This window comes from Aulonocara stuartgranti (genome assembly GCF_965226115.1).
Source record: "Aulonocara stuartgranti genome assembly, chromosome: 19".
Taxonomy (NCBI): Eukaryota; Metazoa; Chordata; class Actinopteri; order Cichliformes; family Cichlidae; genus Aulonocara; species Aulonocara stuartgranti.
The window spans coordinates 20,000,912-20,026,469 of NC_138955.1; the positions used below are offsets into that span (position 1 = coordinate 20,000,912).

The following is a 25,558-nucleotide window of genomic DNA, read 5'->3' on the forward strand; positions in this document are numbered from 1 at the left end:
TTTAAGCATCATAAATATACTTCATTGTTATGTGTTTACGATAAATTGTGTGCATAAAACAATAAGGAGGGTGCACCAGAGTAAAGCTCCCGTTCACGTGGCTGGGCTTTACGCTGTGACCTGCAGCTTATGAACATACAGAATGTGCGGTTTGCTGCTCAAAATGAGCACCTATCAAATGACTCTGGGGTCACTGTGTCAGGCACCCATGCGGTTCCTGGGAGTGGAAAAAACACACACACACACACACACACACACACACACACACACACACACACACACACACACACACACACAGACGGTGACGCGCTGCGGTTTAGAGTCCTCCCTCCTGCTCTTCACATGATCTGAAAGCTTTCACAGAGGAGAGACAGGAATGTGCAAAGGAGCGACTACATCAGTGGCTGATCGAAGCCACGCTGCCTCCACAATGTCTTTATTTCACACTGTGGCTGTCTGCGTGACCCTCATCCACTACACCAACGGAATCCCATGGACAGAAGAAAAGGTAAATATATTCAAAGGATCTGCTCGCGTTCTGGGCCTGAATGCACCGTGGTACTGCTTCACAGTCATGTGTTTAAACGCTGAGAGAAATCTGCTCCAAATATGAATCCATTAAAATAAGAACTTACCACGTGCTGTGTTTACTCTGACCATCAGTAACCTGCTTTCGACACGAGCATGACTGCTTACTGTCATTATTTCCTGTCTTTGTGATGCTTTTATCATTTAAAAGCATCTGTGCTGAATGATTTGATCGTTTTGGGACTAATAATTAACCATGTAGAAAAAAAATAATAGTAATTTTAGCATGTTAATGTCTTTATATTGTGATTATATTGTTTGTGGTTACCTGCACCGTTACTGCTGTTACATTACTCCATAAGAGAAAAAGAGAGGCTCTCAAGTAATCGGATACATCTTTATAATTAAGTGAAATATGTGTTCATGACGTTAGAACAATCCCCTGCGCTTTTAACACTGTTGTGTAATTCTCCTGAGGTACACCAGGGTATCCCTGGACATAAATCTTCTTCATCTATATTCTTCTTCTCCTCTCCCCTGTGCTTGGTTGCTATGGCAGCACAGCCATCATCATTGATCCTCCAATTGTGGGTCTTGGTATTTATAGACCTTAAGTGGACCCCCTTTTAACCCTCTATGAGCTCAGTGAGCCCCAGCTCTTTGAAGGGCTGTATTCAGTCTGTGTGACCACATAATTATAGTTTTCCCTCTGCAAACACAGGCCTGCTGTATGAGTCAGCCACTATGGGCTTAAGACGTACTGGGAGCAGGTTTTGTAAGTGAATATTTGTGCCTCCGCTGAAATAAACAGACCTGGGGAACGTATCTTCTGTTGTTGTCTGCAAAGAAGAGCAAATGTTGTTGTTGGTTCTGCAGATGTAGCAGTGCCGAAGCAAAGAGTCAGTTAATCTGTCAGTTTGTTGCTTCGGCCATTTATTCCAACTCCAACAAACATAACATAAATATAAATGACTAATTCATTAAGTGAATAATGACCACATCAACTGATAATAACCTTAATATTATTCCTTTAAGCTCTGAATCTATATAAATATTTTATAACCTTGGAGTGCTGCTCGTTTCCACCACATTCCCAATTAAGTACTAGCTGAGGGCCTAATAGAAAAAATGGAGCCGCACACAGACGCGGGCTTTGATTGGTCTCTGATATTTACTCTCAGCTGTTTCCCCCCCGATTCCCTGTTTGTTACCAGGACAACAGTGTTTCTCAGCAGGTGAACTTTGTGACCAAATGAAACAGGACTGATTGGAAGATCAATGCGGTTTTTTAGGCCACGACTGTGAATCAGCAGTCATTGAACTGACTCTTATAGTTTGCACAAAACAGCAAACTGGCATTTTACTAAAGAAGAGTAATTCCATGTTAACAACTATGCTTGTCTTTGCCTCCTGTCTATTCATTAGATGCTTGCTTTTTTAAAGGAGCCACTCTGTAAACTTGTGTCTCTTCTCAAAGCTCTAATTAGCTCTTGTGTCCCGACAGGCTTTTTTCACAGCTTATTAAGGACACTGTCTTTTATTTAACAGCTTTACCATATGATCAAGTTACTCATAGCTCATATTTCCTTTATTTTTTCTGTTAAAAAAGCTACATTTATTCTTTCCTCCCCCAAAGTTCCTGCATATATGAAACATCCAAATTCCCCATGTTTGTAATCTTAGCGCTCTTTCCTGTCACATGACAGGATGAACGTATCATTATGACACAACAGCAGTCTATGCGTCACCCGCACAGTTACTTAACTTGAATCCATCACAGGCTTCTCTGCTACTATTAAACAGCTGCTGAGGAAAAAAGTGGACCATTGCACACGCTGTGTGAAAACAGATGTTTATGAATTGCTTGTTGTGTTCTATGCTCTGCAGTGATGAACAAAAACAAGCCGTAGGACTGCTGAGCAATACTTTTTTGTTGTTTTTCTGACAACCACTTATTTTAAGTATCAGTTGAATCCATTCATTTTATCTCTTGCTTCTTTGGTCCTGTCCAGTTGTACCACACAGCTGTCACGCTAACACAGGATGAGATGCGTGCTGCCCTGTCGCACACTGATGTAGAGCAAATGTGGCAGAGGGACCTGAGACCACTGCTCGTTACCAGGTATCCAGGGTCTGCTGGCAGCCAGGCTGTGCAGGACGTAAGTTGATCTGATACCAGATCTGTGTCTTTAACTAGAGGAACAGTCATCTTTACTATCATCATGTGTGCACACGTCTGGATGGCAGGAAAAATGTAAAAATAATGTTATATTTCCTCCAAAAAAACACAATGTTTTACACCTGGGAGGACACTTTCCACATTTGTAGTAAATGCAATTCCACTGGTAATAATAAAATGCTGTTTAATTCTGCAAAACAGGAATCAGGTCAGTATATTCAGTGGTTTAGCTAAGTAGTAAGGAGATGATAAGATGAAGGAGAGGCTAAATTACATAAAAACCTTTGCGTGTGTGTCCGCAGCACATCAAAACAACCCTCGGTTCGCTCGGAGCACAGTGGGACGTTACAGAGGACAAGTTTGTGTCACAAACACCATATGGACCTCTGCCCTTCACCAGCCTAATTGCCACCCTGAACCCATCAGCCAAACGCCGCCTGGTCCTAGCCTGTCACTACGACTCCAAGTACTACCCACCACAATGGCACGGAAGAGAGTTCCAAGGAGCCACGGATTCTGCCGTTCCCTGTGCCATGATGTTGGAGCTGGCAAGAGCCCTGGATCTGGATCTGAAAGCTCACAAGGTATAATTCTAAGTCATGATTTACAGCTGCAGGGCACAGTAAGCTAAAATGGTACATTATACATTATTAGTAACAGGCGTTTCATTGAAACCCAAGCCTTTTGGTGCTAGTCTGTAATGTGTTTGGTGTTTTAGAGGTTGTGATCAGCACTGACTTGACTGTGGTCATGAATCACGATGAACAACACAACATCACACAACAACAACACAAATGAAAGCTGAAAGGAAACCTGGCCAGAGGTAAAACACCAAGAGCATTCAATTTTCCTACCTGCAGCACTTTGATATAATATATTTTTATCTTAAACACCCAGGCTCTGTAGTTATTAGGAAAAGATTTCGCACCACTGTGAAAAACAATTTAAACTACGTCCTCATATAGGAATTAAGAGACAAGTGCTCAGGCGCTGCTAATCAGTCACACTTGATTGGCTGATCATCATCAGCGTGAGCGACTCAGGTGTGCATTAACACAATGCCAGGAATGAATGACATCAGCGATGAGCTTTGAGAAGCAACTGTTGCTGCTCATCAATCTGGGAAGGGTTACAAGGTCATTTCCAAACAGTTGGAAGTCCATCATTCTCCAGAGAGAAACATCAGTGACAAGCGGAAAACATTCAAAACAGCTGCCGGTCCTCCCAGCAGGGAGCATCCCACCGAATTCAAACCGAGGTCAGACCGTGTAATGGCCAGAGAGACCCCAGAGCTTTATCTCAGACTCTACAGGCCTCAGTTATCATGTAAAATGTTAAGGTTCAACCAAAACTAGGGCATACATCAGGACAATGATCCCAAGAACAGCAGCAAATCTATAACAGAATGGCTGAAAACAATCAAGGTTGTGCAACGGCAGAGTCAAAGTCCAGAACTCAGCCTGACTGAAATGCTCCGGTGGGACCATCGGTGAGTTGTGCATAAATGTCCACAGACTTCATGTTATTGCCGCCACAGGTGGTGCTATAACCTGTTTCACAGGACTTGACGTAGCTGCCCATCATTGTGTGGTAATACAGCTCCCACCAGTACACCAGTGCATTTTAAACACCAGTTAGGATCTCTTGCAAAAAGGAAAATACGAGAGTTTGGCTCTATGTTTTACACTATGTTTTACACTTATTAAGATCAATTCACTGCTCGTATTGATCCTTACATGATGGAACTATAAGAATTTGCCCAGTGCCGTCTGCTAAGAGCTTTCACAGAGTCAGGGAATAAGAGGATGCAGACGTTTTTCACAGCAGAGATATGACACGTTGAGTTAACCAGCATTGATGAAGGCTGTAATCCATTTAGGTGAGACCAGAGCTATTGGTACTGCTCCAGCACTGCTGGCTTTCTATGCCTGATGTCAAAAAGGCATTTAAATGTTGCTCAAATGTAGCCTACACATTTCAAACACTAAATATTTTTTATATTCATTTGTGAACCTGCAGGCGTCCACACTACAACTCAAGATCGGGATAAGAGCAACATTTCAAGTTACATTCTGGATGTTTTAAATTAATTAGTACATACACGTTTTAATTGTTCTGCTCAGTATTAATGCATTAGAAAAGAAAAAAAACATTAGCATTCATGCAGCTAGCTCCTCTGCCCTTTTCCTGTTCCACAGCTGAGCTCAGCCTCCTGTCTGCTGGGCGGACAGTGACATCGTCTGTGACAGAGAGATCAGCCAGGGGACGTGTTTTCCACACTCAACTGTCTGTCACAGAGGTCACGGTGGAAATAGGAAGCACACTGAATTCAAATGCATTCTGTGGACGAGAGGACACATAATCAATATGAGAGCTGATAAATCGTGTGTTTAAAAAATCTGTTCTAGAAAAGAGCAATGAAGCAAAAGAATAAAATGAATATTTCCCTTGAAAAACATTTTTCTTAGTTTTCTGTCAAGTACTATGAAACAACACTAGATGGCAGCAAAACTCTTGGATAAAAAGTAATTCTACTGGTTTTTGTTTTTACTGTTTAGAGCTTAAATTCCAACCTGACCCTGCAGTTACTCTTCTTTGATGGGGAGGAGGCTCTTTTTCAGTGGACCGCCACAGACTCCCTGTATGGCTCTCGCCACCTTGCCCAGAAGATGGAGGCCACCGCGCATCCTCCAGGAGCCGCAGACACCAACCAACTGCACGGCATTGTAAACATCACTTCTCCTAATTCTTCTCTGTCCAAATCACGGAGGATTAGGATAATCACTTAAGCACACTCAAGATCATCCTTTTGTTAGCCAACATCAATTTCAGTACAATCTGCTTAGCCCTGATCTCCTCTTACACACTCGAACAACTGAAGTGCATTTCTTAAATAGTTTTGTATTTGAAAGAATTACACAGCCACTTATTTCATCACCAGGGAGGCTCGGAGGGCTTTATATGGAGCAGAAGTTATTACACGCTCTATAAAAGTATGATGTCACTGTACCCGGTATATATGTCCGTATCCACGCTATAAAGAGATAACTGTTATCCAAAAACTGGGGAGATAAAGTTTCCCAACATTGCTGGTGTGTGAGCGTGTGTGTGCATGCGTGTAGACAGACAGAAAGACAGATTGGTGTGTTTTATGTGCAGCACCGTGGAGCACGTGATGTAATCACCTCAAAGCAGCACCGCTGAGGTGTGATTATTATGGGAATGAGCTGCTTAACGGGGAATTACCGCCGGGGTGTGTAGACAGAGTTTCTCATGAGAGATGGGCATCATTCATCCCGTCCTGTCTCTGCTCCTCCAGGATCTGTTTGTGTTGTTGGATCTGATCGGCGCTCCCAGTCCTCGCTTTGGCAACCAGTTTCCAAGCACAACAGCCTGGCTCTCCAGACTTCAGCACATCGGTGAATAATCATTCACTAATGCTTTATGTATAATATGCTGTCTTTGGTGCAGCGAGGTTGAGTGATCACCAAACATTAGCAGCTACATGAGTCTTGTTAGTCATCACCATATAGAAGCTATTCACCTTTGTAACACATTATCCTTTAATTGCAACATTTCAATGAGATTATGAATAAATTAATGTGATAACAGTCATGGGTTTGTGGCTTAAAGGGTTGTTAATGGAAACTAGTTAACCTGCATGGATCCTGTTACGGTCCTGGGCCTGGTGACCCAGTGTTTAGATTTAGAGCTTTCCGGGGTTTAGTCTTTTGTGTTTCTAGCTTCCAAAGTTCTTTGTGATTACAAGTTCGTAGGTTTTGTTTCTTTGCCTTCCACGTCTATAGTTTAGGTTTTGTTCTGTCTCCATGTTTACTCATCTGTCTTCCCTGTCAGCTGTGTCTCCTTAAGTCGTGTCTGTGTGTGTTATATGCTCAGTTTCTAGTCTCTAGTTTTCCGTCGCTATGCCTGCCCTGTGTTCCACGTTTAGTTACTCTTGTCTCCATGTTTCATGTCTGATTCCCCTTGTCAGTCATGTCTCCTTGTCACAGTGAAGATCTCATGTTTCCTGTTTTATTTTGATAGTTTCTTGTTCTGTGTTCAGTGTATTCAGTTTTGCTTCCTCCCCGTTCATTGTGTCTGACTAGTCCCAGCCGTGTTTCCCTCCTGTTTCCCTCATTACTCCCGTGTGTATTTAAGCCCTGTGTTTTCTTCTGTCTTTGTCATGTCATAAATCCTTTTTTCTGCGTGTTGCCGCTGTGCTCCTAGTAAATTCCTAGTTCTCTGGTTTCCAGTTCCTTGTTTTTGGGATGGTTTCTGTAAATGTGTAGAATTATTTCCAGCAATAAAGCTGCCGTTTTCAGTTAACTTCCCGTGTTGTAAATCCTGTGTTTGGGTCCTACATCCTGCCACCACGCAGCCGTACCTTGACAGATACAGCCATGTTGATTGGTGCAGGGAGAGAGGAGTTAGAGACAAAGTTAGAGAGACAAGGCTGAGATGGTTTGGGCATGTGCAGAGGAGAGATAAAAGACAAAGGTTGCTAAATATGGAGCAGGAGGAAAAGAGGAAGACCTGAGAGGAGGTATCGAAGGAGGAGATGCAGAGGGTTGGTGTGATAAGCATATAGTTAGGGCTGGACCAGGTGACCCTGAATCCTCCCTTAGTTATGCTGCAATAGACATAGGCTGCCGGGGGATTCCCATGATGCATTGAGTTTTTCCTTTCCAGTCACCTTTCTCACTCACTATGTATTAACAGACCTCTCTGCATTGAATCATATCTGTTATTAACCTCTGTCTCTCTTCCACAGCATGTCTTTTATCCTGTCTTCCTTCTCTCACCCCAACCGGTCGCAGCAGATGGCCGCCCCTCCCTGAGCCTGGTTCTGCCGGAGGTTTCTTCCTGTTAAAAGGGAGTTTTTCCTTCCCACTGTTGCCAAAGTGCTTGCTCATAGGGGGTCATATGATTGTTGGGTTTTTCTCTGTATCTATGAAGCGCCTTGAGGCGACTTATGTTGTGATTTGGCGCTATATAAATAAAATTGAATTGAATTGAATTGAATTGAGGAGGAAACAGAGGCAGATGAGTAGCTGAAAGAAGAAAATACAGCAAATTGTTTGTTTATTTATTTATTTATTTATTTTTACTATTAATAATTAACATGTGAGGTGTTTTCACTAACCTTTGAACTTTTTATTTTCTGCTCTGCCTTTTCTAAACTTAGAAAAGCGTCTTCACTCCATGAGCCAGCTGGTGGACCATCCTAACAGCGTGCAGTATTTCTGGCCAAATCACCACGTGGGCCATGTGCTGGATGACCATATACCTTTCCTAAACAGAGGTATGACCCTCAAGCAACACAACAACTAAATCAGCAGTTGCCCTTACTGTGTTGTTCTCTTTGGTGATCCTCATAATGTGCCTCTCTGCCAGGTGTTCGGGTCCTTCACCTTATCCCCTCCCCCTTTCCGTCTGTGTGGCACACGTTTGATGACAACGAGCAAAACCTGGACCGTTCCACTATTGAGAACCTCAATAAGATCCTGCAGGTTTTTGTTTTGGAGTACCTCAGCGCCAGACCCACCGTTCCTTCAAATCCACAGAATGCCCCCTAAAGCTCCCTGTAAACCCTTCATCCTTTGATGTCTCACTGTAGTAAAGATCCTCAGCTGCCACTTTAAAGACACAGAGCATTCACTGCATTAACCTCTATTTATATACTGAGACGCATATGTACTGCTTAACTTAATGACTGAGATAAAAGGGTTAAATTGTGTGCATCAGACGAGTGCTTGTTGTAGAGAACATTTTCCATAGATGATCTTTAGAAATATTGATCTAACCTGCATTTTTATTTTGAAAGTCTGAAAGTTGTATGCGTGTAAAATGAAAGATGAGGCTCATCAGAGAGACTAAGGCTTCATAGCTTCTTCATTTCAAGCCCCCAGCAACAATCCGAGCACAAAGGACCATCAGTGTGTTTCTGCAACACTGCTCTCTTTGTATCAGTCAAAGGCCTTCCTTATACCGCGAGGATTCATCTCAGCGCCAACACTAACATCGAGGATCTTTACCACGCCTCAAAAAGTCGAAATAAGAGCAGCGCTGTGTTAAAAACAGTTTTCATTTTACACACTTTCTCAGTAACAATGAAGTAAATGAAGCCGCTAAGATCTAAATTGGAGATAATTTCATTATGGATTGCTTTTGGAATGCCCTCAAACACTTGCTTATAGTCATTTGATGACATTCAGAATCCCCAGTCGGGCATGCTGTGTGAGAAATATAGTCAGACCACCCACACAGCTGCTACCAAACATATTGAGTATATGGCGACACACATGCCACACTGTGCGAAATTTCCCCTCCTATATTAAACCTGTTCGGTGTTTAGAGAACAAACCTGTCAGTAGCAGGAAGTGTGGTTAATTTGTACTAAAACAACATCTTTAGCCTTTTATATCCTCTCATCTTAGGTGAAGTGGATGACTTCCTGTGCTGGTGTTTCATGTGCCTGTCTTTGTTTATATGACGTTATTAGCTTGGTTTTAATGTAAATGCCAGAATAATATACTCTGCCAAAACTGGACTTCCTGTATTTGGAGACTGAAATAAATGTTGATTCAGAAAACAAAGGAGAGAGTTGGTTTTTTGCGGGATTTTTAATCATTTGACAACTTTGTGTTTAAGCAGATCCAGACTACTGTACGTACTGCAGCTCCTCCTCTAAAGCATTTCTGTATTTCTGACCTGCAACAAGGAAAATTTGACTCTCCTTCCAGTCCAACATCTTTTCAAATCACTTTTTTGATTCCTCGGCTTCACCAGTCTTTCCCCTAATCCTATCAAGAGGCCATTCCCCAAATTCCACACCATCTAAATCCTCTTCAGTCCGGACCACTCGCATGTAACCACTCGAGGAGGTTTTTGTTTGCTGGAGGCAGAAATATTTATGATGCAGAGGTGATGAAGAGGTTTAGTTATATGTGAACCAAAGAGAGGGGTTGGATTCAAACTATATTTTGGAAAGCAGCACGTCTGAACAAAGAACAGAAGACCAGGCAAATTGAGAGTTGTATAACAGTGTATTGTGGCATCCAGTTTATGTGTGACAGCAAATTGATGAATGCCCCAGTTTAATAACAGCAGAGCTTTAATCTGAGCTGATTAGAGAGCAGAGTGTGCAGCTGCACAATAGTGGATTGATGGGTAGGGCCCGAACTCTTTCTAGGTGTGTTTGAAACGGTTAGAAAACAAAGAAGCGAGCAGTGCTGTTTTCTTTGTAAGGTCGCTCGCTGGAGTTTGACTGAGAGGTTTTATAAATTTCTAAAAAAAAAAAAATCACAAAAGGGTTACACAACAAAGAAGCAACACTGTACTGCAGCCACCACGATGCTGCACCTTTTTTCCCACGAAAGGTCAAATTTTATATATCCCCTGGCTCATACTTTTAAACATACACATTCCCCATAACGTGACCTTTACGCTTTCTGTGCTGTTGTGCAGTGTCCACCTGTTGCAGCACTGTAAACCCACTGAACCAGCTGCTTTGTCCAATCCCAGTCTGCATCATGTTACCTATTATATGTCCCAGTTCTGTCATGCAAGAAAAAAAATCACAAATAAAGATTTTTAAAGGAAGACCTTCAGCATAGTCCTGATAATATTTTTCTGCATTTAAATTCCCCTTTTAAAAAGTCATTTTCTGCTCTTAAAATAATTTTTGAGAGAAAAAGAACAATATCGCAAGTAACTGATTCCCTCATCAGACCCAACGTAGCCTGCACTTCATTTTCTCTGCACTGCACAAGTGTGTCCATTCTAAATGAGCTAATGGGGAATATTAATTTATATTATTGCGTGTGCATAAAGAGATGCGTGCAGAGTGTACGCTGCAAAGAAGCAAGACACCAGCAGAGAGCAGTGCCGAGTCATGTTCAGGTTCCAGGAAAGCACAAGCAAAGCTCTGCTGCTCCTGTTTGTCTCACGATGTTGTATTTTGACGACTGCTCATTCAAATATAAGAGAACAAATTCAGCTAGTGTCACATTAGGTCAATAGCTTAATCATATCTATGAGGCCTTTCAAGTGCTCAACACAAACGGAGGAAAATGTTCTATTTTAATTATGATTGTTCACATTGTTCTGTATTTTCCTTTTTCTCCTGAAGCAACACAACACAAACCGGTCAGCACTGTTTCACGCCTCCACTTTCAAATGAGGGCGGCGAACACACGGAAACCTGCGTTCAGGTACTCTCCGTAAATTCATATCACCACTCGGGCGTTCTGGTGGTTTTTGGTTAGAAAATTGTAAAATTGGTTTATTACAAGAAAGAAAGAAAGAAAGAAAGAAAGAAAGAAAGAAAGAAAGAAAAACATGATGCAATGGTAACGAAATTCATATCTCGGTATTAGTTTTTGATACGTAAGCACTATTATGAAGGCATCTGCACTATGTGAAAATATAAACTGTGATATTTGTTAAGTGTATCAGTGTTTTATTAATCACCGGGGCTCACTGGGCATTTAAGGAATAATTGTGATTTTTCCGAGTATTCCCGGCAGTACGTGAATGCAGCATCAATCCCAACCCGAGCGGTGAGGACCTGAGGGGGATTTCAGTCCAGCCTCCCGGTCGAGTGTGCGCACAGTTGTTCATTTGGTGAACACAAACAGACGCTGAGAGCGAAGCTGGAGCGAAGAATGTGACAGAAAACAGTTCTCCGAGTTCTTCATCAGCGCCGCCACATTTCGGCTCATTTCTCTTTCTCTGATTTTATTCTGAGCACACCATGGAGCCGATAACCAAGTGGACGCCAAAGCAAGTTGTCGACTGGATGAGAGGTAAGTGAGGCACTTTGAAAAGATTAGATTTTAGTCTGGAAAAAAAAAATCTCATTGACTTCATTAAAAGAGAAGCTGTTCAAAGGCTTCTGTGCCCCAGCGCAGAGTCGCTCCTCGGTTATCTGCTCTTAGTTTCGTAGAAACTGCGTGACAGCATACCTTCACTGAGGCGCATAACAATGGGACTACATTTCTTTGACTCTCACTTACACAAGAAGGACAAAGAAATGACACTTGGCTGTGTAAGCAGTCCCCTGACATGCCAGTCGTACTACTGATAACACTTGATAATGAGATTTATTTTGTCACTGTGCTAACAAAGGAAATGTATTTGATTGGCTCTTAAATACACTGACTGTCCTAAGTTTGGTGTCACAAATCCCGAAGTCAGAAACAAACAGTATCCAAGTGTCTCTCATTATATTTGCTGCTGCTTTTTTATTTGTTTAAAGAAAGTGATATTGATGTGTAACAGTCACTGTACTCTGGACTTTTGGAGCTTTAAAATCTCTAAAGAAAGTCCGAATAATTTGTCTGTAAGTTTGCACTGATCTTTTTTTCTCCATTAAAAAATAAATTCTATTTCTAATTTTCTGAGAGGAATGAGAGGTATGCTAGTGGCATAAATATTCTCTGAACCAGACTTTAGTCACAGCATAGGTATGCATGGCGTGCGGCGCAAGAAGCTACGTAGTGGATGGAGTAGTTGCAGAGATGCCAAACTCAGAAACTGAAGTTTGTGGTCATCAGTCAGGAAAAAGAAGCGCAGGCTCTTCGTGATGGGATCAAAGCGTCTGTCTTTGTTCTGAAGGACATTTGGAAACTTTTTTCATATACTGATTTGTAAGTTTAAGCTAACTTCTGTATTTTTATGGAAGTGTAACAGTTAGTAGGCGGTGGTGTATTAACTGCTGAATGAGGCGTGCCTGCTAGTGCGCATCGATAGTTGGGGGTTAAAGGGGATTGTCAGGGGTTAGTTTCCATGTGTGCTGTGAAAAGAGCCTGACCGGGCATTTGTGGATGGAGGATTAGTTGTGTATATGGGCCCCACTACTGTCAGTGACCTGAAAATCTGACTCAGCAGTTGTCTCTGTAGGTCCCAGCTACTGGATTTGCAGACTCCTGCAAACACATCAGAAGGGAAGAACTGAGTGAAATGCACTGACGCGCTCAGGGAAGTGCTCCCTGCTGAAGCTGGTGCATGAAAAACGGTTGATGAAGTTTTGTTTTTATACTTGAGAGGCTTCCAGGGTCACTGCTCTGGCTTTGCTGAATCACATTTGCACAGAGGTGCTGTCGTCGGTGTAGACAACAATAACTTTGCAAGCAGGTGGATCTGCATTTAAGCAGTCAGAGCTGCAAAAAAATGAAGCGTTGTGATATTGCACTTCTTCCTTTGGTATTTTAAACATCTCCCTGGGTTGGCTGTGCTCATGCGCCAACATTTTCTTTGTTAAAGAAAAGCAAAGAGCCTTTTTAAAGGAGGGCCAAAAGCCACCACCAGTTTTCACAGAGAAGAAAAGGCCTCTTTCGGTCCTCAGTGACCGCTGCACCGTCCACAGCCATAACACAGCACGTAACCACTCGTGTTGTTTGACTGAAGGAAACCTTGTGTAATCTTTTCATACCAAAGCCAAACGGCGTCAAACTGAAGGAAAGCGCACACCCGGAGCGGGGTCACGGCCGCTTGTTGACCGTTCGCACCAACACCGAACACGGCTGTTTGCAGAGTTGCTGTGCGTGTGACAGAAGCCAAATGAAAGTCTCAGGAAGCACTCTGTGCAGACCTTTACTCCCGTTTGCCTCGGGCTGTTTCCCCGAGCTGGACAGGGGCTGCTCTTGTGTATTGAAGCTGTTGTTAAACACCTCCATTGTTGCAGCGGATCAAGTGGTCGCTGGTGGATGTTTATTGTCACTCTTGATCCCTTTCAATTCAAACATTGTTGTTGTTGTTTTCTATGTGTGGGGACTGGAAATGTCCTGAAGCACATTTGCTTCACCACAAGATCTCCCAGCTGGACCTGCAGTGCTCTGTGACTGGTATGCCATATGTCATGTGTGGGATTACGTCCTCCGGGGAACTGACCGCACTTTCCTGAGAACACACCATGTTTTCAGTAAATGCATTTTTAGCTCATTGTGATGATTTTGAAATTAAGGCTTAGACATGCTGCTAGTCATTTTCCAAATATAGTCTTGAATACACAACAGCAGTGTTTTAATGGTGAGGGTGGCATTCAATATATACAAACACCTGAATAGGATGTAATTCAGATTTTTCTTTTCCACCTTGCAGCTGCTGGGAGGAATCAGTGTATCTGTAAATACAGTCTTACTGTGTGGCTTTTTGCTTTTTTGCTTTTGCAATACAGCCGAAATGTCCTGCAGTGTTTTCCATAAATGTATCCTGGCTTATCAAATTTCAAAGCTCTGTGTCTGTAAAGCAGGTTGGACATGTAAACTTCAGTGATGGACTTATTTTACCAAGCTTTGCTCATCTACTCAATAGTAGGTAGAAGAGTAGCAGCAAGTGTGTGTTGATCCAATTTTTTTCCACTTCCAATCCGATCCAGAACCCAAAAATCTGATAACCAGGTTACATTAGTAAGATGTAAATCCTCACTGTGTGGAACAGACCGAGACCAATTCTTTTATGCCTCAGCTCAGCTTCCTTAGCTTCATTCACCTAAATTTCATTACCGGTAGTCTCATTTCAGCTCAGCGTGAGCGTCATTAGGTTGCTGTTAATTGCGTTCACGCTGGTTTGTCCTTTACATCCTCTCAGTCTGAGTGCGCATCCTTTACCTGCTCCTCACACACACTTATCGAGTGTGGATTGGAGCAGACAGGAGACAGCTGAAGTGAAATCAAGTCCAGCAAGAGCTTCCAAAGAAGTGGCGAAGCGAACACAAACCAAGCGAGACCAAGACAGTGAAAGCATCGTCGCTGTGGGAGCTTTTCAGGTGCGTCCGTTCACTTCGACCACAGTGGGTGTAGCTGCAGTGAAACACCACCAACTTAATACTTGGATATCTTATCCAAATATCAGATCAACACGTCCTTAATGACAAGCATGTGCAAGCACTGTTCTGTCTCCCACCAAAGGGCTGAGATGTCGGTTATCTTGTCAGAAAGGTGACAAACGTGCTCAATGTGCTTTTGTCTTTCACCAAATTCGAACCTGGGAAAAATAAAAGGATTGTTGAGTAGCTTCACTGACGGGTGCCTTCAGCAACCTTATCTCTGGAGAGGATAGGAAGGTGAGGGCAATGATGGCTCATGATCCTTATCTGACTGAAACAGAGTTCCTATATGGGAGCAAGAACAGACATTGTCCAGACACCTCACCCTTATTAAGGCATCCTTTACCCCTGTTTTAGTGCCGGCTCTATCAGGAAAGTAGAGTCTATGTTTGGATAGCCACCACAAGCATCATTAATCCATTTTTAGCAAGCCTTACGCTGGAGCAACTGTGTGTATATGCATCAGGAGAACAAGTGTCAGATTAATCCAAACATATTCTGTAAGCTGCAGAAATCTGTCTGCTCCGTCTAACGACCTCACTCAGAAAAGGAAGTAACAGGATGGGATGATGTATTCAAGTGAAACTGTTTAATTCCCGTAAAGTCCAGCCTTTGTTTTTTAACACTTTCTGCATCTTTAAGTTTAACCTGTTGAGTTCTAGTGATGCGCGCATAACAATGTTTCTTTAGAAAAGAGTTTAGGGGAAGTGCTGTAAGAGGATTCCCCCTGGGGAGAGGTTACTCAAAGGCACTGCTGTGGTTTTGTTGCTGTCATGGCCTCTGTGGCCTTTTTGTCACATGAATCCCAGCCTGACAGCATCAGGAGCTCCAACATGGGGGGACACAGTCAGCGTCGGGGTTTTTCACACTCTGATTTGGTCTGAATAAAAGGCAGCTGCATAAATAAAACCTTAAAAATGACTTTCCTCCGCAGCTTCACCAGCAGCCGGCACATTGTGTTTACACGGTATACTTTCTTGCGTATGGCGCTTTATAGGTCAAATGATTGTTATCAGCACACTGATATCAGTTTGCATTTGCATGTAGAGCACATTATAACTAATTCTCACAATGTCAGCAGAGAGGAGCCCGAGTTTGATCCCACGTCCAAGCTAACCCGAAGCTACACCAGTTTGCTTTTCATTCAAATCTAAAATGTGCATTGCAAATCTCCCTGATGAGCTCAGCTTAGTCGGACCTGCAAGCCGTTTGGCCTCAGTCTGCCCTAAGAGCATTGGCCTGTGAAGTGCCATGCTTAAGTCACGGGACTGAAAGCAACAACCTGAGGTGACGCAGCAGGCCAGTGTGTATTTAGGCGTCACATGTTGACCGACCTCTCGTGCAGGGATGTGAAATGCTCCCGTGCACTCGCTGGTATGTGTCACGATTGTTCCCGGTGATGTCTGTAAATGCTACCGGACCTGTGTGCGCTGGTGCAGGAGGGAAAAGGAAGTGTGTGCCTGGGTTGATATTGTTATCAAAGCACCGCTAATGCATTTATGCTCAAATAAACTCCGAACATGAGAGGAATGTAAGTGCTGTGATTTTTTTTTTTTTTTTTTTTTTTTTTTTCCTCTCCCTCCTGCTAAACCAAACCAGCGGCTCTGTGAATGAGCAGTCCAAACAGGTCACACATGTCCTTTGTTGCATTTGGGGCCACCAGTTGCTTTTAACGGATTTAAAAATGCCACAGCCTGTCAGGTCGGTCCCCCTCGCTGACCAAATACACACAAAGCTCTTTCATCCTGCCACCTGCTTACACTCTAATGGAGTGTAATGTCATTATGATTATAAAGTGATCTGTAGTTTTATGAACTGTCGCCTACTTTGGGGTTTAGCCGGGCACTTGGGCGAGCGCCAGATCTGTGCATGTTCAGACTAGTCCTCCGTGGAGGCTGAATTCCTGTCTAGCTGTTCCCACAGGATAAAATTGTCATTCCTGTGGGAAATACATTCTTGTGACTAAGCTTTAATTTGCTTACTATCTTTTTTCTGATCCACTGTTGTTTATATATGCACAACAGAGGTGCTAGTATCACCACGCACATTTTTTTAGGTCTCCGTGCTCGTGTTTGTGTTTTCACTCGCCTGTGATGGTTTTTTTTTAATTTGTCAGCTCTCATTCACTGGTTACGCAAGAGAGCGGCGATAGATGAGGCAGCATTAATGGGCCAGTCTGTGTTTTTAAAGCATTAATGAGCCCCACTATCTGCGTGGCTTCATGGGCTCTGAATGGGTTGATGAACAAAAGGTTCCTCGAAAAACACAAAGTCTTTGTGTTTGTTTATTCGTAATTTTCAGGTCAGATTTCTATTGTTCTATTAAGAAAAGCTCATAATCAGGTGACAAACCTCTGTTTTCGTTTTATCGTGGCTGAAAGTCTCCTCAGGAGTCTTCAAAACATTCCACAAACACATGCTAGTGAAGTCATACATGTTGCACCAGCTGACGAGGACTTTAGTTTCACTTGACGCTGCACATTTTCCCCGGGCTTCCCTATCCCAGAATGGGGGGAAAAACAACTATTTTTGTCACCCAACAGTCATCATACTAACTCATCCTCTTGTGTCCAGTCCACATACTGAACTAACCATTGTTTTTTGTCTGAGACACAAACTCGGAGCGTTGTACAAAAGATTTTAGAGCAAATGTTGGTTCGACTGTTTGGACAGGGAGTGGCGGCTCCTCTTTGAGAGATTTGTGGACCCGAAGAAACAATCAGGGGAGATTCTGTTGATCCTCCCTTTTGTTTCCAGTGGTGCAGCCTACCTGGGAAAACTCTGTCACGTGACCTTCCTCTCTGTTTGTATATGACAACCTATTCCAGCTGTTTCCAGTCAACAGCACATTTATTATTTGTAGGAACAACTCTTTCTGTGAGGAAGATGCACGGCAGGTGCTGGCAAGACTCGAAACAAAGCTCACCGGTTAAGTAGCGTGTGAGTGTGTGTGAGTGTGTGTGAGTGTGTGTAAGCTATCATTTATTTCATACAGCAAGAAAACAGAATGTAGGGACAGCAAAGCCAGGACAGCACAGATCACATGCTGTGTGTTCGTGCGTCACGGGTGCCCTGTCCTGGCCTGTGGGTGACACACTGTCATTCAGTGCTATCTTTTCATTGAAGATGACTCACCCTCCCTCTCCCTCACCCCTTGCAGCAGGAAGAACAGGATCAGCTGCCCACTGCCTGTAGGCTGCCTAGTGATGTCTTGCGTTGCATAATTTGTTGAAGTTCTCCTTTCTGTCATAAAGAGAATATTAGTCACGATTAATCCTTTATTTTTAATTGATTTATGGGAAAGCCGATCGCTTCTAATCATGCTTATGTTTCTGTTTCTATTTAAAACGTGTGCCTGCCTGTAACGTAAGACAGACAAATGATGCTCTCGGTCTTTTCGTGTCCTCTTCCACTGACCTGGCCATGAGCCAGGTTTCTCCCTCCCTCAAAACCCTCCCAAATCTCCCACCCTCCACTGTCGCCGACCTCTTCCCACTTCCCCTGTCACTATAGTAACCTTAACTTTATTTACAGCCTCGGCCAGTCTGGTTGTGGCTGAGGGGGCTGACCACCAGCAGCACTTTGCACTGCCGCAGTAAAACGCTGTGCTGTGGAGGGTTGTGGACCTCCAGCTTGTCGGGGCCAGAGATGAACCTCCTGTCGGCTTAGATCGAGTAAACGCTCAGCTTGGCTTTGCAGCAAAGTCGATCTTTTTACTGCTTTGCCCTGTGATAGATTTATGTCAATTAGCAGGTTCTTATCCAAAGATGCTTTCATCGATCCAAAATTAGGATTGGACTACATTCAACCACATGAGCCACTGGAGCAATATGAAGATATCTTTAGTTTAATTAAAGGCGTCTGTCTGTCTGTTTCAGAAAGCATTGTCATGCAACAGAACAGCACAATGGATGCAAAGTTAAATTTGTCTCTGCTAGAAAATATGCCCACATGCAGCGTCAGGAGGACGTCTAGCACAGTATTCCCATGGCAAACTAAATCAGTGGGACTCATTTCCTCCCCCAAACATGGCTCATCTTTATTGTGGTTTCCATAGGCAGCTATTATGGCGCTGGTAAATTGGTCTGTAATCAGCATGGAGGGCCACCCTGGTCATACACCGTACATGTAATGGGAAAACACTAAACCGAGTTCCCTGTTTTTTGCCTGTGTCTTAGTGCATTTGGCTTTGAAGCCGTGTTTCAGGCCTGCTCTGGATGCAGTGTTTTAAAAGTGTTCATTTACAGCTTCTGTCTCTGACATTTGTTCCCTCACGTTTGCCTCTTTCTCTCCATCACTGTCTCTTTGCAGAACACAACAGTCTTTAATTATAGATTTTTTTCTTGGGACAGTGATGCTTAGGTTGTAACAAAGTGAGTGTTTTTGAAGTCGCGTTGACACGAAAACAGCGCTTCACGGAGTGAGCGTCCTCGTTTCTGTCTGATTGATCACCTGCTGCGATCAAAACTACAACACTCCGCTCTTAAATGATAAAATCGGCAATTGTGTTGTGACTTTAAAGCTTTGTGACTATGTTTTGATGTTTGTCAACAGGTTAAGCACAACAATATGAGCCTTGGTGGTGCCAGGAAGACGAAATATTGTGGTGGGCGGAGAGGCAGGAACAGGAGAGAGGTGGGGGCGGCTTGAGATATTTCTGAGGTCTTTGTTGCTTTCTTTAGAACGTGTTTATCCTGCGGTAACGAGCTGCAGCGTGGCCAGGCGGCCGACTGGAGAGCGATGGGTATTTATGTTGGCCTGAGAGGTTATTGCTCCAACTCCTTCGCTTACCTGCGTAAACTATTACCTCGTATCTTTTTCTCAAGAGACAAGCAGTTTATCTGCTTTTATAAGCCTGATGAACCTTCTGCCATGCACCCATATTTATTTATTGATTGATTTTGCACCCTTGTTCATTAGCATAGCTCCAAAAGAAATCACCCAGGACAGAAACGCATGTAGCTGATTACTCACAGGAACAAGACGCAGATTTTGTTGCTCCAAATGGTTTTTGTTGCAAACCCAGCAAACAAACAGCAGACTGGGCCAAAACGGATCCCAGCATGAGGACAGGCAGACGGATATGAACACGTTTTCCATGTACGGTGGAGTTACAGTCAGATCGTTTCTTACAAAGCAAGAAAATATTTATGAGATTATTGCAACGACAAAAAAATGAAACGCATGAGTCTGTGGCACAGCCACACGACGTCTTTTCCACGCACACAGACCTGAGCCTTATTAGAATGATAGAAAACTCTTTCCTGATTTATCATCTACTACATTCTGTCTCATGTGTTGCATGATGAATTTAAGGTATCTGGGCTGACGCAGTCCGGTGTCCTCATTCTAAACCTGTGACGTGAGCAGTTTGGTGTGCAGCCCGTTACTTCTGCAGGATAAGAAATGAGCTCTAGAACCAGCGTTTTGTTCATTAATCAATAAAAAGGTCACATAAAATGGTTCCTGAACACAAATTTGATCTTCCTAGAAAGTCTCGTGATTTACAAACAACTGCAAAAGTGCATCTAGCAAACATTTGATTAGCTAACTTTTCTGACACGAGCACGATTAAAGATGTCTTGCATGCACTGAAAATTAAAACAGTGTAATACAGCTGAAACACACTGCAATAATACAGGATAGCTTATTGACTCAGAAAGTTGTTGAACACAAGAATGGAGACTTCCATGTTGCTGCCTGTCCTACATGTTCATAATAATGACTGATGGGAAAAATCCACCAATCAGTGACTGCTTACTGTCCTTTCTTAATCACTTAAATATTGCGGAGTAAATCACCAACAGATAATGAACCTGGCCATTCACAGATAGCCAGTCTATTCATCCAATTGCCTGAGCTTAATCGGAATAATCAGGATTAACTGGATAGTCCCCGTCACTTCTCAAAGCTTCAGACCTAAGATGTCTAATCTAATCTAAACCCAAAAATGATGTTCAGCGCAGGTGCAGGTGTAGCTCACTCAAACTGCCCAAGAATCCCTAATATTACCTGCATATAGGCCTACTGTATGCAGCTGTTAGAGGTTCCACGTGTGGCGTTGAGTAACCGTATACAAGGAAGGAATTTTTAGGTTTAAACTCGGTGACCCAGTCAGTTTCAGAGTCTTATCCCACGCCTCTAAATTGGGCAACAAGTGTTTTTGTTGCTGCAGGTTTACAAAGACTCTCGTACTCATGCGCCCGCAGCAGTGTGCTTATCTCTTTGCCCTGTTTCTTGTTCTCTTCTGTCTTCTGATGTCATTGTGACCAGAAGTCATCACATAACAGCCCGACCAAAAATACCTCTCCAAACCTCCTCTTCTCCTCCGCCCAGACCTCCATCACCTCCAGACCTTAGTCGATATTAACTGAGCTGTCCAACATCCTCCTTCCCTTCCAGCTCATTCAACCTTAGAAATCTAAAAAGGTAGCAGTCACGTGACTCGGTCTGCTGTGCTAGAGGTGAGGATTAACTGAACCTAAGGGGGCTGGCACTCGTGCTCGCTGAATGCGCTTCAGCCACGACAGCCCCCTGAACTCTGACCCTTCAGCTCTCATCAGTCATCGTCCATCACCCGGTAAGAGACAGGGCTGCTTTTGTCTTCTGTGGAGGGGCCAGCCTCAGCTGCTTTTCTCCCTTACGAAGCACACTTGGGACATGTAGCTGCCAGTTTGTAGTTGTCTGTCTTTAAGATTAGGGTACATAAAGTGAAACACTCTGTTAGCTGGAGGAAGTGATGATAAGATTAAAGCATGGATTATACCGGCTTGTATAATCGATGCTATCAGAAGATAGGAAATCCCAGGAATGAATTAGCCTGTTAGGTTTTAGCACTGAAGGAAAACGTGCATCTAATATATATTCAGATTAATATTATTATTTATATTAATATTAACATTTTGTACTGTCTGCAGAAGAAGAGACAACAGGCGCAATAGAGACGGAGATCATTGTGTAACTTCTATCCCCAGCTCCCAGTGTGTGTACAGGCTTTGTTGTTGTCCTGTGAAGTCATGCATTACAGGATAGCTTAGCTGTGTAGTCGAGAGGAGCTTTTTCTTTCTTTTTAATTACTGCACGGCCTGGTCCTGCCAGAGACCATTGTGCCAAAGCGCTGCAAGTTCCCACAATGGAGCTGCTCTGCAGAGAACAATGAATCAAATTCCTGACCGTTCCCCACAGGTTCAGAGGCCCGGCTGACAAATAAAGACAGCGGAGTTACAGTGGCTTAGCTATTCTACACCCAGTAGCTTTCCCAGTGGCCACCCCTGTGGGGATACTGGTTTATGTGTGTGTGTGTGTGTGTGTGTGTGTGTGTCTGTTACATGGTGGCAAGTGCTCCCACTGGGAGCACAGGGAGGGGTTGAAAGATGGGGGAGGGAGATTGTTTGTTTCTTTCTGTTGGGGGAGAAAGACTGCGTGCTCTTTTACTAATGTAATCAAACCCCTGAGAACGAAAAGTTGGCAACCAAAAGCTGCACTGAAGAGCATTATGGATCTGAACTGATCTGTTTTTTTTTTTCCTTGGGACAAAGATGTGAACTTGTTTCAGAAATCCTGTTCAATCCTGTTTGCTGTTGTTTAATGTTGTTCATCACAAATACAGAGTCCTGGGCTCTTTTGTGCTTTAGACAAAAAAACAGCCAATTGTTGAGATTAGGATAAGAATAAACTAACCTTTTGCAAAAGGATGTGCTCTGTTTATATTGCCAGAACTGTGTGCTTACACAGGCTTTAAGTAGGCTGCAGAGCTTAAAGGCCACTAGGCGGGTCTAGTTCCATTTATGTTGTCCAGATTGTCCAGCTCTTGTCCTGCTGTCCTGAAGGTTTATCCATTGTACTGCTAAACCTTTGCTGCTAACCTGTTTGGCACATAATCACTGTTTACCGAAACAGTGTGTGGTGGTGAGACCCCACATTGAACAGCAGGTGCCACATTAGGCACAGCCAGATCCCCTAACCTCTAACCTCTAACCCTGGCATTTGTCAGTCATCTTCTGCACTGTCAGTGATTACAGTCTGTCTTCTCCATTCTTCCTTTTTAAACTCTTTGTGACACTGGTACTCTCACACCTTCTCTCTGATTGTTCCCGGATGAACAGAATCAACTTTTTGGGATTTCCTTACCTGGATGATCGAGCCTCTGTGGGCTGGGAATGAAGCACTTATTTGCAGACTCAGGATGAAGGAGTTCTTAGTGCTGCGAGATTTTGGTTCAGATTTTGAAATGTGAGAACTTTGACAAGCAAACTCAGTTTACTTTTAGAAAAGTGAGATTTATTATTTCACAGCTTAAGCTAAAGTATTCAGAATGCTAAGTTAGCCTGCAAAATGCATTTACACTGATATGAAGTGGAAAACAGCAGATTGTCACATCTCACACTGGACAACTTTGAGCTAAAGAATGATGAAGCACGAACCAGCTGTCAAAATGCACACAGTAATTTAGACTTTTTGATGATGTAAATAGAAGGAGGTAAGTGATTGTCTGGTGTTTTGGTGCTTTGCTTCCCAGTTTACATGCACTCGCTCTGGTTTGAGGACATTTGCCAAGCGGTTCTCAGAGTCCATAAACCTCCACAGCATTTCATCCTGTGCAGGCTTTTCAAAAGCATTCACACACTCCTCCCCTCTGCTTCCCCCTTTACTCAATTCACAATAACGTGACACTCTATCTCTTTTACTGGTTTCTCTGCCCTTTAATGAAAATTGATAGTCTCGCACACACATACACACGCCCTAACAGCCATTGATTGAGGCACAATAAATGTTTTATAAGCCTCACTGTTTTTATTTTTTTAAGTGTCAGAGGGGGGAAATGTCCCCTTTCTGTATTTAGCACAAATAAAAACATTTTAAACCTAAGCCAGAACATCACGGAGTGATTTTCCTGATGCCTACAGCTCTAACTTCTAGGAAAATTCTTGCCAAAGAATGAAAGTGAAAACAAGCTAAAGGAGAGGATAGCCCCTCATCAGTTAGTCAATCAATTAATTCCAGAGTGTTTTCTGATATCTACTCTGTGTTTTTCAAACAGTTAAGATCCTGCAATTGGAGCCCCTTCAACTCTTTTTGTAGCCTAAACCACAACTTTCCCTTGTTGGTGGAAGGACGGTGGCACCATTCCACAGGAAATGCCTTTTTAACACAGCAGGAAAGGGAGACTTTGCCCCGTCCAGACCCACGACTTTGTTTTCATCTAATCGCATTAAGTGACTGGCCCTGTGTTTGTGCTTGGCTTGTGTTCATGTCAGTGTGGGCTCAGGCCAGTGCTCAGCCCCTTTCCTACAATGCGAAGTGGATTCCCTCGCAGAACACCGGCCAGTCGAGGGTTAAGCCTAAAAATTCTCTGAAAGTCTTGCCTAAGATTAGCATGCCGAGGAATGAGAAAAATGTAATGAGCCTAACTGGACCTGACTTGTATGGAGGCTAATGGTTAACGAGTCGTGATGGATTTTCTCTGTGATTCAGTGGAGACGACTTGAGCTCTCACACATGGATTATATTTTCTGAAGGATTAAAATTGCTGTCAGAGGGAACTTTGATACCATAATGAGGTTTTAATGTGTCTGAAAGGTGCTCTTTTATAGGCATGTGAACAGAAAGATTCGCTCTAAAGTCGAATGTTACCATGAAACATGCAACAGGTGTTAAAGAGTTTGACATAACTTTAAAAAAAACATCATGAGAAGTGATTATAAAAATGTCCTGAGGTCTCCTGACAGTATTTACCTCATGGGAACTCTGTGGCTGCAGAGCTCGCTGAGTCACCTGACGACAGTCGTCTGATTGGTGGCTGGAACTTTTTAAACTGAGCCCTGCCCACAACACCAAAATGGTTTAATTTCAGTCTGAGTCCATAACTCTGAAAATATGTTTTATGGCTTTTTTAAACTGTTGTGCTTGTATTCATGCTTTAATGCGTTTTAATGCAGAATGCATGCTACAAGTATTTGCATGCAATTCAGTATTGTTTGGTCAGGAGTGACTGTCACATGCACACCTTTGTCTTTGCTTTATGCAAACTCTCGGCAACAGGTGCACGAACTGAGCCCCACAGGGACATAAACATATGAGGTGCCATTTAAAGACAAAAGCAACCACAGAATAAACCCACAGGACTTCACTCATACCTCTACGTTTGATAAGGACCCATCTGCAGATGTCGCACGTGGCCAGGCTAAAATTGTCAAGTCGCTTTTGAACTTGGATGCCCCACTTAAAATATATCACCTAATCATGCACCACGCTAAGTAATGTCAGTTGTGCTTCGTGCATGTGCTGAGGTCTGAAAGAGTGGGAGAGTCTTGCAGCTGACGGGTCTTTCAGAGGGAATCGGGGCGCAGGGCCATGTAGCTGCAGCTGCCGCCTCTGTGTACGCTCTTTGATGGCGAGAGGCGATGGCGTTTACTTCCACACCCACAGCTACACACACTCACAAAATACACAAAGGCTCATTTTCTCCTCTGTTGTTTGAACTTTACTTTCTGGTCCCCTGAGGGGTGCATTGCATGCATAGGGAGGGCATGTTTTGTGCATTTGTTTATTATAATGCACAGCTTTGAAATCATATGCAGTGTGAGAGGAGGCTGTGTGAGCTGCATCCTTGTAAGTTCAGTGACTGTAGCAGTTGGTGTCACAGTCCAAGTCATTTGTTAGTGGAGTTTGGAATAGAAGCAAGGGGACACCCATGATGCGGACGCACTTATTGCAAACACCCACACCCACATAGACCTAACATGCATACACACAAATACAGCCACCCATTGTTTAACCAGTCTAACAGACTGAGCGCTCTCAACCGTTACTCTGTTTATGGTTTGTTTATCTAGCAAAGATAGCCATCCCACCTGCTCCTTATCTGGACAGTGCACACGCACACTTGGAACGTGCTAAAAAACCTGACATCACCTGATTTTTGTGGTTTTGTTTTGCATGGCGACAAAAAGGTTTGTGAATGACATCAACATACTTTGGTAAGATTATCCTCATTTGCTGTTTTTTTTTCCCTTTTCCTTC

General features: G+C 43.2%; 2 protein-coding genes across 2 annotated transcripts in view; both read left to right on the forward strand.

The window, feature by feature from the left end:
• Positions 1-289: 289 nt before the first annotated feature.
• qpct (glutaminyl-peptide cyclotransferase) lies at positions 290-9,303 on the forward strand. The gene is made up of 7 exons (XM_082516617.1): positions 290-508; positions 2,541-2,687; positions 3,010-3,291; positions 5,266-5,433; positions 6,027-6,126; positions 7,893-8,009; positions 8,102-9,303. Exons 1-7 carry the CDS (start codon positions 377-379, stop codon positions 8,281-8,283), a joined length of 1,128 nt encoding a protein of 375 aa, XP_082372743.1. The 5' UTR covers positions 290-376; the 3' UTR covers positions 8,284-9,303.
• A 1,940-nt stretch (positions 9,304-11,243) lies between these two features.
• Positions 11,244-25,558, forward strand: part of LOC309694831 (connector enhancer of kinase suppressor of ras 3-like) — a 42,180-nt gene continuing 27,865 nt past the window's right edge. The window contains exon 1 of the mRNA XM_082515074.1: positions 11,244-11,514. Within this exon, the coding sequence (XP_082371200.1) occupies positions 11,463-11,514 (52 nt within the window). The 5' untranslated portion in view covers positions 11,244-11,462. The remainder of the gene's footprint in view (positions 11,515-25,558) is intronic.